This window comes from Balaenoptera physalus (genome assembly GCF_965194825.1).
Source record: "Balaenoptera physalus genome assembly, chromosome: 15".
Lineage (NCBI taxonomy): Eukaryota > Metazoa > Chordata > Mammalia > Artiodactyla > Balaenopteridae > Balaenoptera > Balaenoptera physalus.
The window spans coordinates 75,069,593-75,083,094 of record NC_138894.1 but is presented as its reverse complement, the minus strand read 5'-3'; the positions used below and the strand labels follow the sequence as shown (position 1 = coordinate 75,083,094).

General features: G+C 43.1%; 2 protein-coding genes across 20 annotated transcripts in view; one reads left to right on the top strand and one right to left on the bottom strand.

Annotated features, from left to right (window-relative positions):
• The window catches only part of CLIP4 (CAP-Gly domain containing linker protein family member 4), an 87,353-nt gene that overhangs the window by 69,427 nt on the left and 4,424 nt on the right, over positions 1-13,502 (top strand). For 2 of the 18 annotated variants that reach the window (XR_014253750.1, XR_014253751.1), the window contains 3 exons: positions 721-1,419; positions 3,767-3,830; positions 5,211-11,775. The exons of 1 other annotated variant lie outside the window; for it this stretch is intronic. The gene's annotated coding sequence lies outside the window, so the exon portion shown is untranslated. Of the gene's footprint in view, positions 1-720; positions 1,420-3,766; positions 3,831-5,210; positions 11,776-13,502 lie in introns of those variants that run through there. 15 more of the 18 variants (XR_014253744.1, XR_014253739.1, XR_014253740.1 and 12 more) reach the window with 15 other exon arrangements.
• The window catches only part of LOC309643427 (ALK tyrosine kinase receptor-like), a 29,504-nt gene continuing 17,411 nt past the window's right edge, over positions 1,410-13,502 (bottom strand). For both annotated transcript variants that reach the window (XM_082426148.1, XM_082426147.1), the window contains exons 7-10: positions 12,104-12,205; positions 5,129-5,263; positions 4,350-4,440; positions 1,410-2,452 (exon numbers count right to left, since the gene is read on the bottom strand). In XM_082426148.1, coding sequence (XP_082282274.1) covers positions 1,769-2,452; positions 4,350-4,440; positions 5,129-5,263; positions 12,104-12,205 — 1,012 coding nt within the window. In that variant the 3' untranslated portion in view covers positions 1,410-1,768. The remainder of the gene's footprint in view (positions 2,453-4,349; positions 4,441-5,128; positions 5,264-12,103; positions 12,206-13,502) is intronic.

Sequence of the window (13,502 nt, the reverse complement as noted above, 5' to 3'; positions counted from 1 at the left end):
AATTAGACTTTACTTTGCACCGGGCATGAGCTAAAACTTCATTGATAACAGGTATTTAGAGATGAGTTCATTGATGTTTCATCTTCACGTGTGTCTGATGCAAATATTTTTGGCAGTTAAAGGAAAAGTGTCCAGGGTATCAGTGCTTCTAGAGATGTGCAGAACTACTGACTAGGGCAAGGCTCTGCCATAGGAGGAATCAACACTCACTGGTCTAGTGCTGGCTTAGAACAGAATGGCTTTCCCACATCCAGAGTGAGACTTTTGATGTAGGTGAAATTAAGAAGGTAGGAGAAAAGGTAGATGAACGCTGTCCTTTCGCTTGGGAATGCTTAGTGCCTAACAAGCGATAAAAAATGCTTTCTTCCCAAAGTGATGTTTTGGCACAGCTACCACCAGAAAAGAAACTGGGTAAGAGAACGAAGGGGAGCAGAAAGAATGAATGAGATGAAAACTTACTGATAAAGCATCACTGCATATGTACATGTGTAAGGTTTAACAGATTCCCAACTCCTTTGCATGGAGATAAATTTCATCTGCGAAAACCAAGTTCAGAACTCCCATTGTAATATGTCACTGCCAACCTCAGCACTCCAAGTGTTCCTTAGTTCCTTTACTCATTGCCACCCAGAGAAAAAAATTCTGTTTTACCCTGTATTTGACAGGTATACAGATTATGCTATGTGTATTTCAGCAAATTTGTGTTTCCGTGTATGCTAGGATCACATGATAAAGGGAGCGAAAACTCAGGTGAAGCCCGAGGAAGGAAGGATAGATACTGCATTAGTACCTCTTCTTAGGACCGCCGGAGGGCCTGCTACTCCAATGATCCACCTCTAGGAGTAGAAACTTCAACTTGGTAAGCTTCGTGATTGAAACTGTTGGAAGGTTTGACACTAATGCCCGTGAATGGATATGTTTCTATGCTTCCATGTATCACTGCTGCTTAAATTGTTTCTTTTTAAATCATCGGAGTTTATTTTAGTGGAAAGTCTTAAAATAAGTAATTAATAATTTAAATCTTGAGTTTTCAACACAGTAGGAAACCTCACACGCAGTTGTTCACTTTTAGTAGGAGGGTTCTCTTAAGGCATGAGGTATATTAATTGGATGTTGGAATCTCTCGATCTGTACCCGCGTTTTGTCATCTCAAAGCACTTTGAGTATTTGCATTTCATTTAGATGAGTGTATACACACTTTCTCTCTACTACCACAACTATTTACCACATTTTTACGATCGTCGATGAATCACCACAAGTGAAAACATCCAAACGTCATCCACAGTGACGTTTCAGCGAGTTGTCTATGATTTTCCTTTTCCAAGTAAAGAATGTCTTTTCCCCGCGCTGACTCACTGCAGAGAACTCCCTTATTTCTGTTCCCTCTGCCCTCAAGTGGTCCAGGCCCACATCAACAAGGTAAGGGAGCATTTATGACTCCAACTAGGAAACACATGAGCGCCAGTTCTGCGTGCGTGGAGGTGGAGCGCACAGGATTGGAAAGAAACAGGGGGAGGTGGACGCCAGCCGTGCGTCAAAACCCTGCGCAGCCCCATTCGGGCCTCGTGTTTATCCCTCGTCTTTATATTTTCTCCTCTTGAAAGCATAGGATGAACCCGTGCTCAAAACCTCTTGAAGCAATTTGAAAGTACAGCTTTTGATGTGGCACTTCGAAACAAGTTGGCACAGAATGAAAAGTGACGTTTGGTCTGGGGCTTGCGGAGGCCCCGTTACCTGGCGCGCGCCGCCCTCGGGCTGGGGCTCGGGCTCAGGGCGCAGGCTGGCTCTGGGCCGCGGGGTCCTCGTAGCGGCCCGGGCCCGGGGCGGCCGCCTCCGGGGGGAAGCCCTGCTGCTGGTAGCCATAGTGGACGGTGCCGCACGGGAAGTGGCGCAGCCTGAACAGAGGCACGTCCCTCAGGCTGGCGGTCAGCGAGGATGGCTCGAGGAGCAGAGAGGTGCCCGGACGGCGGCCGGTGGCCGCGGGGGGCAGGAGAGCACGGCCGCCCTCGCCGCCCGCGTTCCCCCTCTCGCGCTGCTCCTTCTTCGCCAGAGGATTGCTCTTTTTGGTGGGTTTCTCTGTAAACCAGGAGCCGTAAGTTGGGTTCCATAGGCTGGTGGGCTTGTTTCTGGACCCCTGGACTTGGTGCAGCTCCGAGGGCGGGTTGCACTGAGAGAATGCCATGTTAACGTGTCCCCCCTTCACGGCCGGCGCCCTGGCGCCTCGGGCAGAGGCCTCTGCGGCCGCGGGCTTCTTGCCGGCTTTGCCCGAGGAGGCGGAAGGCAGAGCCGTGCGGGCGGCTGGCTCGCGGCCCTCCTCCCGCTTGGCCTGGGGAGCGGAGACCAGCAGAGGAGGCATTCCCTCAGGGTCCTTGGGCCTCATGGGCACCTTCTCTTCCTCTTCCACGAGGGGCCCGTATTCTATGGGCAAAGCAGTGTTGATCACATCTGGGTCCTACAGGTGGGAGAAATGGACGGACGGAAACTTTGAACCACAGGCCAAACATGTTGGATCTGGAAGCTCCCTTAGCCGCGGATGTCAACCGAACTTATTTTACAGATGAAGAGACTATTCAGTGTTTATTGGGAATCTGTTAATTTATAAGCACGGGGGAATAAGAAACGGGAAATCATCCTCATCTTTGGAGAGCTTGGTGGATAAGTACTATTACAGAAGTGCCTGCAGGTGCTGGGAGAGGGTGCCGGGAAGTGGCCCACTGCCAGGGCAGGCGAGAGGGGTCAGGAAAGACTTTGCAGAGACCACCTTTGGGCAAATCTTAGAGATTAATGGATTTAAAAGATTGTAAATTACTTAAAAAAAATGATTCCAGTTGAAATCCTTTCAACTAAAAAGTCTATGTGTTTGACTTCAAGTGTGTGTGTGTGTTTGTGTGTGTGTTGGGGGCAAGGGGAGGGTAGGAGAGGAAAGACACACTATGTGGGCTTAACAGGTTAACTTCTAGTTCTCTTCTTTCCATTTCCATCATGTTTGGATGGGCTACACTTGATTATAACATTTCTGGGTATTGTCATCGTATCATTACACGTGCCAATATCACAATGCAGTGGTTCTTTAACTAGTCTGTATCTGATGAAACCCAGGAAATACTGAAGTGCTAAGAGGAAAACCATTTACAAAATCAGCTCTGTGCTAGATCATTTTTACGGCAACAGACTAATATAGAAAAGCAGAAAGCAGTTGCCAGAGATTTGAGGAAAATTTGTGGTAGAAAGCTTAAAGTTGCAGAAACTTGATTCTGTAATATTTTATGCAAATTGGAAAAACCATTACTTCAGTTTAACAGAAAAACATATAGGTCCAGTATTCATCAGTAAAGAGTTTAAGAATAAAAAACAACTACCTTCTAATTCTCTCTGCTTTAGTCTTAATTCCTTCCCTATTAATCATTAATCTCTATAGTGAGGCATTCAAAATATGCTTGTACAGAGTTCCTTGCTTTTAAGAGGGCTCTTATGTACTTTGGAGAAGAAAATTACTCCAAAGTATATATGCTTAAGTGGATGTATTCCATTAATATTACAACATAATAACCTAAAAGCCACTGAACATAAAGTTCTCTGAAAGAACCCCGAATAACTTGAAGTCTATGTAGATAGATGCCTTCCGAGCCCAAAGGACCCGAAAAGATGGAACCTAGAGGACAGGAAATGACTAGTGTGAAAATGTGTATGTCTATTGTCACAACTAAGATGAGAGGGAGTTTAGAGAGGTAGTGGTTTATTGTCTGACTTCTAAAATGTTCTCCAGAATTAGATATCCTGACAGAACGAGAGGCAAGAGAGGGAAAGAAAGCACATACAGCGGAGCGGAGGTAAGTGTTGGCCTGAAAGTGGTGCGGGCGGTGCAGGAGGAGGGTCCGCCCTGAAGGAGAGGAGGGCACGGCCCCACTGAGGACGGCGCAGATGCAGAGGCGAAGGAAACGGAGGGGGCGGGGGTTCTCACTTGATGGCCTCCACTCTTGAGGAGGTAGGAGGCATAGTCACTGCGGAAAATGGTATCCCATTTCTATCAAAAGAGGAAAAACTTAGTCCTTACTGACGGAAATGGGAGCGGGGTTTGCATAGGGACCAGCGGGAGGGCGGGGAAGCTGTGTGGCTTGCACAAAACCTCTCCAAGCCTCAACTCCTCTAAGTGGCAGCGACTAGTATTTGTCTACAAAACAGGCAAACTGAGATACTACTCATTTTACTTCATAGATAATTAACATTCGTCCTCATGATCGTAACTCATATTTCCTGGCTGGTGTAACTGTTATTTCACATTTTGGTATTTGCCATCTTCAAGACTTTTCCATATAAATGCTGGCCAAGGGGGGCGGAAATGTTTATACCTGGGTGCAGTATTCAATCCTCTCCAAAATTATGGCAAAGTTGGGCCTGTCTTCAGGCTGATGTTGCCAGCACTGGGTCATTATCCGGTATCTAAAATAAGAACAAGCACATTAATTAAAATCAAGAGAAACAGGACGAAAAATTCGTTTTTTCCCCCAGCACTTTTCTAAATGGGACTGGAATGGCACTGTCTTCGAGGGTGGGGACTCATCTTGTCCCGTGTTGGCACGTGTTGCCAACTGCCAACTGCTGATGGGCAGTGTGAAGGTGTATATAACATAGGGCTCGTGAACATGGACATCCTGGTGTTTACGTTACATATGGCTCCTCTCGTTCCATTCCTGAATTAAAGTCACCTCTGGGACAGAATATTCTATTTCCCATCTGCCTTGTTTGTGGGAAGGAGGGATGTCAGACAGGACAGCAGAAAACGCAGGGAATAGAAACACTTAAAGGAGACTCAAGACCCATGGTGTAGGGCAGCAGGGGCGGAGTCTGGGATACAGATTCCTAGGAGGTGCTTGAGGCATGTGAGCCTGGTGAGTCCACAGCCTCCGTCCAGACGATGGATACCTTTTCAGGTGTGACATTATTGCTTTCAAGGGGCTGGAAGACTAACCCATTGAAGCCACAGACATATTCCTCTCTTGGGGCATATTAAATGAGGTCAGCCATCTGTTCCTTCATTTTAAAACTAAAAAGCATATGTGGCTGCAGATATTTTTTGAAAAGGAAAACTGTGCTTAGTAACTTGTAGAAATTCCTAAAAGAGTCGTACACAGGCCCGGGGCAGTTCTTAGGTGGGTCCATCCGTCCTCCACTGGTGACAAACTCCAGAACCTCCTGGTTGCTTTTGCTAGGGTACGGCATGTATCCAAGAGAGAAGATTTCCCACAGAAGCACTCCGAAGGACCTGCGCACAGGACGGGAGATGTGGATACGGGTACACACACAGACACAGGCACTGACACACACACGTGTACACATACACACTCAGACACACAAATACACAGACGCACATACATATCATATACACAGGGACATAAACACATACACATACACAGACACACATACATAGACACACACAGACATACACACATGTAAAATTTTAATTTTTTAAATTTCACATTTTTTCCACAATAAAGAACTCTTCATATGGAGAAAAAGAAAAGAATGAGAAAGTAGTCACATGTGAAGCTCCCTAAAAACATAACCAGCATGTTATTTTTTTGGTTCAAGTTTCTGTGCTTTGATTTTTTTTAAATATAATTGCTGTGATTTTTTTGCAAATTCCATTATAGCATAAACATTTTGCATGCTAATGCCAACATTTTTATAAATAGAATTTGACGTGGCTGTAAAGTGTTCCACTGAGTAGTTGTGCCATAATTTGCCGTATCATTTCCAGACTGTTTTCAATTTTTCAAATATTTAAAAAATACTGTGCTGAACATCTTTATACATTTTTAAAAGGACAATTTCCTTAGGATAAATTTCCTGAATTTAGAATTAGGATAATCTAGTAAAATCTAGGATAATTTTAAAGGAATTACTAGGTCAAAATAATATGAACACTGAAACATTCTTTACCCATATTGTCCATTCGACTTCCCAAGGGGTCACTCTGATCATCAACCAGCATTGTGCATCAGGCACTCCCACCAACACTGAGAACTTTTGCTGATTTTTAAGGTAAAAAATGGTAAAATATTTTAAATTATGTTTATTGACTTGATAATTAACATGGTTGAGTGTGTGTGTTAATTCATTTTTATTTTCCTATGAATGGTTCATATTTAACCACATATTGTCCATTTTAAACCATATATTGTTTTGGTATCTATCAGTTTTTTTGATTTATAGACATACTTTATATATCAAAGATGTTAACCTTTTATCCAAAATTCAAATAACTTCTATTAGTTGCTTTCTAATTCTCCTTTTTAGAATGCCAAAGATTTTTATTTTTAGGTAGTCAAATCTATTTAAAATTTTTTTGTGATTTCCTCCACCTGTTTTATAGATTCTACAATCCTCTCTTTACCAGCAATTAGATGAATATTTGCTATTTTCTTCCAGTTGTATTTGTTTTCTTCTCTCTTCCCAAATCCAGTCGGAATTGAGTTTGGTGTATAGTGTGAGGTAAGGATGTCACTTTATTAGCTCTTCTAAAACCACTTTTCGAAAAATACATATTCCTAAAATAATTTTCTCTTCAACTATTGACTTGTGAGTAAAGCAGGTCTGTTCCAGGCTATCTATTCACTTCATCGATTTGTCTGCTTCTTGCATTGATACTACACTCTTTTACTTTTTGTGTATTTATGTTTTAATATCTGGTAGGGCATTTTCCCCTTATTTCTCTCTTTTTAAAGAAATGTATTTGATTTCTCATTTATTTGCTTTAAATGAACTTTATAATGATTTTTATCATGTTCCAAAATCATCTGCTTTGATATTTTGACTAAAACTTGTCTTTTAAAACTTTAATTTCATAATTAGCTTTTTGACAGAAAAAAAAAAGCCTGTTTTTATTTTTGTGTCTGGTTGTAGTTTTCTGATGTTAATAAATATTACCTCAAAAATTGTAAAGAACTGTAGTTCCTCCATCTCCTAAGGAACACAAAGTACTTTTTATTGACATAATTTAGGTGAAATTTCAAAGGTTCTTGTGAGGAGAATTGGGCAAAGATATTTTCCATATATTTTAGGTGAGAAGGCTGAAGCAGAGGTTATTACACAGCTAATTCAAGACAGACTGGAATACATGATTAGATCTCTTAATTCTACTACCTACAGATTGCCTGGTGCATATATTATTCCTCTCTGTTTGGTGGTCTGCCCCCAAGGCAAAACAAAATAAGCAAAATCATGGATGAAACTGGCAGCAGGGCTTAAAGAATTCCAGCGATATGTTTTCTGCTTGTCTAGACAGCTAGGGAGATAGATTGCAGTATCCTTTGAGAGAACCACTATATAGACTGAAAATAGGTGTTTATTTTCTTACTTTAGAGTTCAAGGGAGCAAGAAGTCATGTTGATTATAGAACGTGGATAATTTCAGGTAAGTAGTGTTGTCAGATTTAGCAGATAACCAGACAGGGCACTCAGTAACATTTGAATTCCAGATAAACAAGAAATACTTTATAGTATTAGTGTATCCCAAACACTGCATGGGACATACTTATACCAAAACATTATTCACTGTTCATCTGAAATTCCATTTTAACTGGCCATTTTGTATTTTATCTAGCAATCCTACAGATAAGGTAAATCTATATTTTGTATGCCAAATGGTTCTTTAATCACCTATAAGCTAAACCTGTCCTAAATAGGAACTACAAGGTCCAAAGCTTTGCACCAAAGCATTCAAAATCAAACAAAAACAAATATAAGAAAAAAATCCCACTCCGTTTCTCCTGGTATTGAACTTGCTCTGCCTGAAATTATAGAAATAGCTTAAGTGATTGCTGATGAAATTATTTTAAAAATTTGAATCAATGAAGATAATCTGATGAAAAAGTTTTAAAGTCACGACTGTGCTATGTTTATCACCTTTTAAAGCTAAACTTTATTTTCCTTTATTCATAACTTGAAGGTGGAAGATTGTCTCCAGTTATGTCTCCGTGTTCACCCTCTGCCTGCCCCTTCCATCTGAACCACCACTGGCCCCAATTATGGTAGAGGGTGGGGCGCACTTTTAGGAAAAATGGGAACCCAAAAGTTACTGTATCGTATTTAAATCTCCAGCTGATTCCATCCACAGTTCGCTGCAGTTCTCTGAGCTTCAAACTCATGTACCGCCATCTCCACCGGCCTATTTTAATAGACAACTCAGACTTGCTAGATGCATTCTGCATGCATGCAGAATCTAGTTCCCTGACCAGGGATCAAACCCGGGCCCCCTGCATTGGGAGCGTGGAGTCTTACCCACTGGACCACGAGGGAAGTTCCTTCTGATCATTTTCTACTATGATTTTATTTGTCTCCTTGGAAGCTTGCAGCATCTTGATCACCATTGGTCTGAAATTTGATGTGACGATGATGGGCTCTTGTGTTACTCTTTTTATTCACAGTGCTTGGCACTTGCTAGATGCTTTCATTCTGGAAACATATGTCCTTCTGGGAAATCTTCTTGAATTATTTCTTTGATATTTTTATTCCTTTTATTTCCTCTATTCATTCTTTCTGGGACTCCTATTTGTCAGCTAATTGGGTCTAATGGTCTAATCCCTTTAATTTTCTTTTCTTTCCTATCTATCCCATCTATTTATAGTTGTTTTATTTTCTAGAAGATTTATTCAACTCTGTCTTCCAACCTTTCTATTACTTTCACACATCTGTCATCATCTTTAAAAAAAAAAAACCTTTATTTTCTTAAGAACAGTTTTAGATTGTAAAGAAATTATGAAGATAATACAGAAAGTTCCCACATACCTCACACTCAATTCCCTCTATTTTTAGCATCTTACATTAATGTGATACATTCCTTACAATTAACGAGCCAATATTAAGGCATTATTATTAACTAAAGCCCATAGTTTATTGAGATTTCCTTAATTTTTGCTGAATTTCCTTTTTCTGTTCCAGGACCCCATTAGAACATCATGTTATATTTAGTTGTCATGTTTCCTTAGGCTACTCCTGACTTTGGCAATTTCTCAGACTTTCCTCATTTTTGATGACCTTGACAGTTTCGAGGAGTACCAGTTAGGAATTTTGTAGAATGTCAAATTAGGATTTGTCTGTTTTTCTTAGGATTAGACTGGAGTTATTGGGTTTTGGGAGAAAGACCACAGAGGTTAATTGCCATTTCATCATATCAGGTGAAGGTACATGCTATCAACATGATCTATCACTGTTGATGTTGACCTTGATCGCCTGGCTGAGGTAGTGTTTGCCAAGTTTCTTTCTTCTCCCTGCTTTTCCCTCCCTGTGCTCTTCGAAAGGATGCTGCTGTGTGCTGCCCACATGGGCTCCGGGGAACTAATGCTCCATCCCCTTGGAGGGCTCTCTCATCGTATGTTTATATCCAGGAAATTTTTCCCCCTAAAAACATTGTTTTAAATAATCTTTTGTCTTTAGATTATGGTTGCAATAATATAACTTTCTGAGGATATTGTTTTTAAAAGTTTTCCTAAGCTTTCTGCATTCTTCTTCCTCCAAGGTCCTTTTTATATGTTTGTTTCCTTCAGATTAGAATCTTTTCTCAAGCGTTTGTTTATTCTTGGCTGTCTGTTCATGTATTAAGACTGGGACATGACAAAGCTGATGGGAAGCTCTATGTAGATGAGGCTTGTCAACTGGAGGGCAAACTGGCTCGCTTGTTTCACGAGGTGCATTAGTTCCCTGGCTGCTGTAACAAAGTACCACAAATTTGGTGGCTTAAAACAACACAAGTTTATTCTCTCACAGTTCTAAAGGGTGGATGTCTGAAATCAGTCGCGTGGGCTGAAAGCAAGGTGACTGCGGGGCCAGGCTCCCTCCAGAGGCTCTAGGGGAGAACTGTTCCTTGCCTCTTCCAGCTTCTGGTGGATGCTGGAATTCCTTGACTTGTGGCCACATCTCTTCAACCTCTGCCTCTGTCCTCTGTGTGTGTATGAAACTTCCCTCTGCCTCTCATGCCACTTGTGTTGGCATTTAGGGCCCACTGGATAATCCAGGATAACTCTCTCTCTTCAAGATCCTCAACTTAATCACATCCGCAGACTCTTTTTTTCTTATAAGGGAACAACGGCAGGTTTCTGGGATGAGGGCCTGATACCTTTGGATGGCCATTATTCAGCCCACTAGCACTTGTGGTGTCTGAAGTTTTTCACTTCATTGGTCAGTTCCTCCTTCAAGAATCTCCTCATCTCCTTCTGCCTAGCTGCCATGTTCTTGGCACGGAGGGGATGGAGGGGGCATACACCTTTAAGTAGGTAGACTTAAAAATATATATATATATATATGTATATGTATATATATATGAATGCTTATAGTAGAGAATTCACCCTTGCTGATGTCTGATGTCCCTCAGGCCGGAAAGACTTTAGTTCAACCTCTTCAGAGAGGGAACCCCAGCCCTGTGTGATGTTAGAGGAGGGACGGGGTGAGGGAATGATCTAGTTACTTTTTAAACAGATCTGTAACTCATTTTCCTCTCTGCTGCGCCTCTACTTTCAGAGGTGCTGGCACCTTCCATTCCTGGGCCTTTCTGGGGCTCCTGATCAGGCAGAGTGAACCAGGCTGCTTCTGGATGGCCCTAGATATCAACTTTCTAGTTTTCTAAGGAAGAGACCACTTGTCTGTAAACTTTCCAGTTTCCAAAATTTTGTCATTCTTGTTGTCTTTTTCCTTGTTGATTTTTATGCAACTAAAAAGACTCCCTTGGGGCTTCCCTGGTGACGCAGTGGTTAAGAATCCACCTGCCAATGCGGGGGACACGGGTTCGAGCCCTGGTCTGGGAAGATCCCACATGCTGCGGAGCAACTAGGCCCGTGAGTCACAACTACTGAGCCTGCGCGTCTGGAGCCTGTGCTCCGCAACAAGAGAGGCCGCAATAGTGAGAGGCCTGTGCACCGCGATGAAGAGTGGCCCCCGCTTGCCGCAACTAGAGAAAGCCCTCGCACAGAAACGAAGACCCGACACAGCCAAAAATAAATAAATAAAGACTCCCTTGTATGTGTGTGTGTGAGTGTGTGTGTGTGTGAGTGTGTGTGTATTTTGGGAGGGAGCACAGGTTCAATTTGCCATTTAAAAAATTACGTGTTGCTCTTACAGGAATTATGTAAAACAGTATGGAGATTCCTCAAGAAATTAAAAATAGAACTAAAGATCTAGCAATCCCACTTCTGGGTATACATCCAAAAGAAATAAAATCAGTATCTTGAAGAGGTATCTGCAGTCCCACGTCGTTGAAGCATTATTCACAATAGCCAAGATATGGAAACAACCTAAATATTGATTGATGGATAAATGGATAAAGAAAATGTGGCATGTATATATAAACCATGGAATATTATTCAGCCGTAAACAAGAAGGAAATTTGCCATTTGCAACAACATGGATGAACCTGGAGGACAGTATGCTAAGTGAAATAAGTCAGACACAGAAAGACAAACACTCATAAGTGGAACCTTGGAAGCGGAGAGTAGAATGGTGGTTGCCAGGGGCTGAGGGGAGGGGAAGGGGAAGATGTTGGTCAAGGAATACAAGGTCTCAGTTATGCGGGATGAAGAAGTTCTGGAGATCTAATGTGCAGACAGTGTTTTCCAAACTGATTTTTAGCTGTAGAAGGGGTCTCACCACCACCATCACCTGCAGCACTTTTGTGCTGATAATTATTTCCTTTTCTCCGTGATTCTGTCGATGTGGAGAATTTCATTGATCAATTTTTCTAGTCTTAACTCAATGTTGCATTCCTGGAATAAATCTAACTTTGTTATTCTGTGTGGCTCTCAGTGTGTGGTCCCCCAGCCTGCAGCACCAGCATTGTCTGGGAACTTGTTAGAAATGCAACTTCTCAGCGACCTCAGACCTCCTGAATCCTAAGCTCTCAGGGTGGGGTCCAGTGTTTACCTGTGTTTTACCAAAGCCTTTCCGGTGGTTCCGATGCTCTGTTGATGTACGCCAACCTCTGAGAGCCCCCGTTGGAGAGGTGTGTTGATTCTTCTCCTCTTACCCTTCCCCACGAGAGTGTGGGATCATTTGGCTCACGAGCTCTACCTTAAGGCCCACAGTGAGACCTGGAGGAGGGCAGCAGAAAGACTCACCACGTGTCTGTTTTAGAAGTAAATATTCCTTCCATGAAGGCCTCTGGGGGCATCCATTTGACCGGCAGCATCGCACAGCCTCCCTTTCGGTAGTAGCTCGCTCTGCAGGGAGAAGAGAAAAGCGGACTTGGTTCTGGAAATGGCTCTGAGCCACGTACCTTGAGAGAGTGGCAACAACAAGGTCTACCCGTTAACGGACTGAAATTAACAAGGGGCGCTTGCGGTTCAGGAGGGGAGCAGGGGACACAGACCACCTAGTTAACAACCTTAGTGTTGCTTCATAGGAGACAAAACAGCCCACTGCAGGTGTGAAAGGAAAGATCTGTGCAATGACTAAAAATACCCACTGGCAGATAGATTTCCCTGGTGGGTTTTGTTTATTATAACTCACAATGAATAACATGACGCCAACCTTATAAGTACTGTTCCTGATGGTCCACGGTAACGCGAGATCCAAAATGGGAGAACTGAGGGCAGGGCTGGTGTCCTACTCTGGACCCTCCTCGGCATTCACACAGCATCTAATTCAATACAGGTGCTCGACATGGAACCCTCTAGGCGGCGGGCGGGAAGCTGCGTGCCATAGCAGAGCCCCCAGGAGAGCACCTGGCTTCCATGGTATGAGGTGACTCACTAGTTTTTGTCACTGATGTCATTAATGCAACTCACTGATAAAAGCTAATAAATGAATTCATACCACTGAAGCCAGCTCCACCCCAGCCCTGTGCTCCCACGCCTGGTGTGTTATGGGAGGTGTCTCCCCACCAGCTGCCTAGATTAATTAATTACTCCAATAAACATGAACTGAGTACTGAGTATGTGTCAGGTGTTCTGCCACGTGCTGAGGACATAAATAAGTCATAGTCTCTCTCTTCCAAGGTATGGTTTAGTGGAAGAAATAGACAGAATCAACTGCAGTAAGAACAACACATGTGATGATGTAGGTATGTACGAAGCTCGGTGACCAATGAAGAATGCATTTGTTCTACCCACGGTGGGGGTAGAGTATAGGAGAAGTTTCTTGGGGGCACTGTTGGAGCTGGAACGGCAAAGCAGCTTTCGAGGAAGACCATTCCTGACATGTGGTGTTGCACGGTGCCTGTGGGAAGCCGGGGCTGTAGGGAAGTTGGGTGGTGAAGCCTAGAGCTGGGGAACTGTCGGTGCTGAGGATGGAGAGGAAGGGCCAGATCATGTGACTCACTAAGTCTCACTGCAATGTTTGTGTCTTAGAGCACAGGCTCTCCCGGGGTGCTCTGAGACAGGAGGGGAAGGAACGCTGAGACTCTGGGTGATAGAAGAGGGTGAAATGGAGCATTACCAGGGTACGTGGTGGATACCAGTGGTAGATGACCGTAGCGGAAAACATTGCTAACTCCAAATTTCCCATGTACTGCTATCC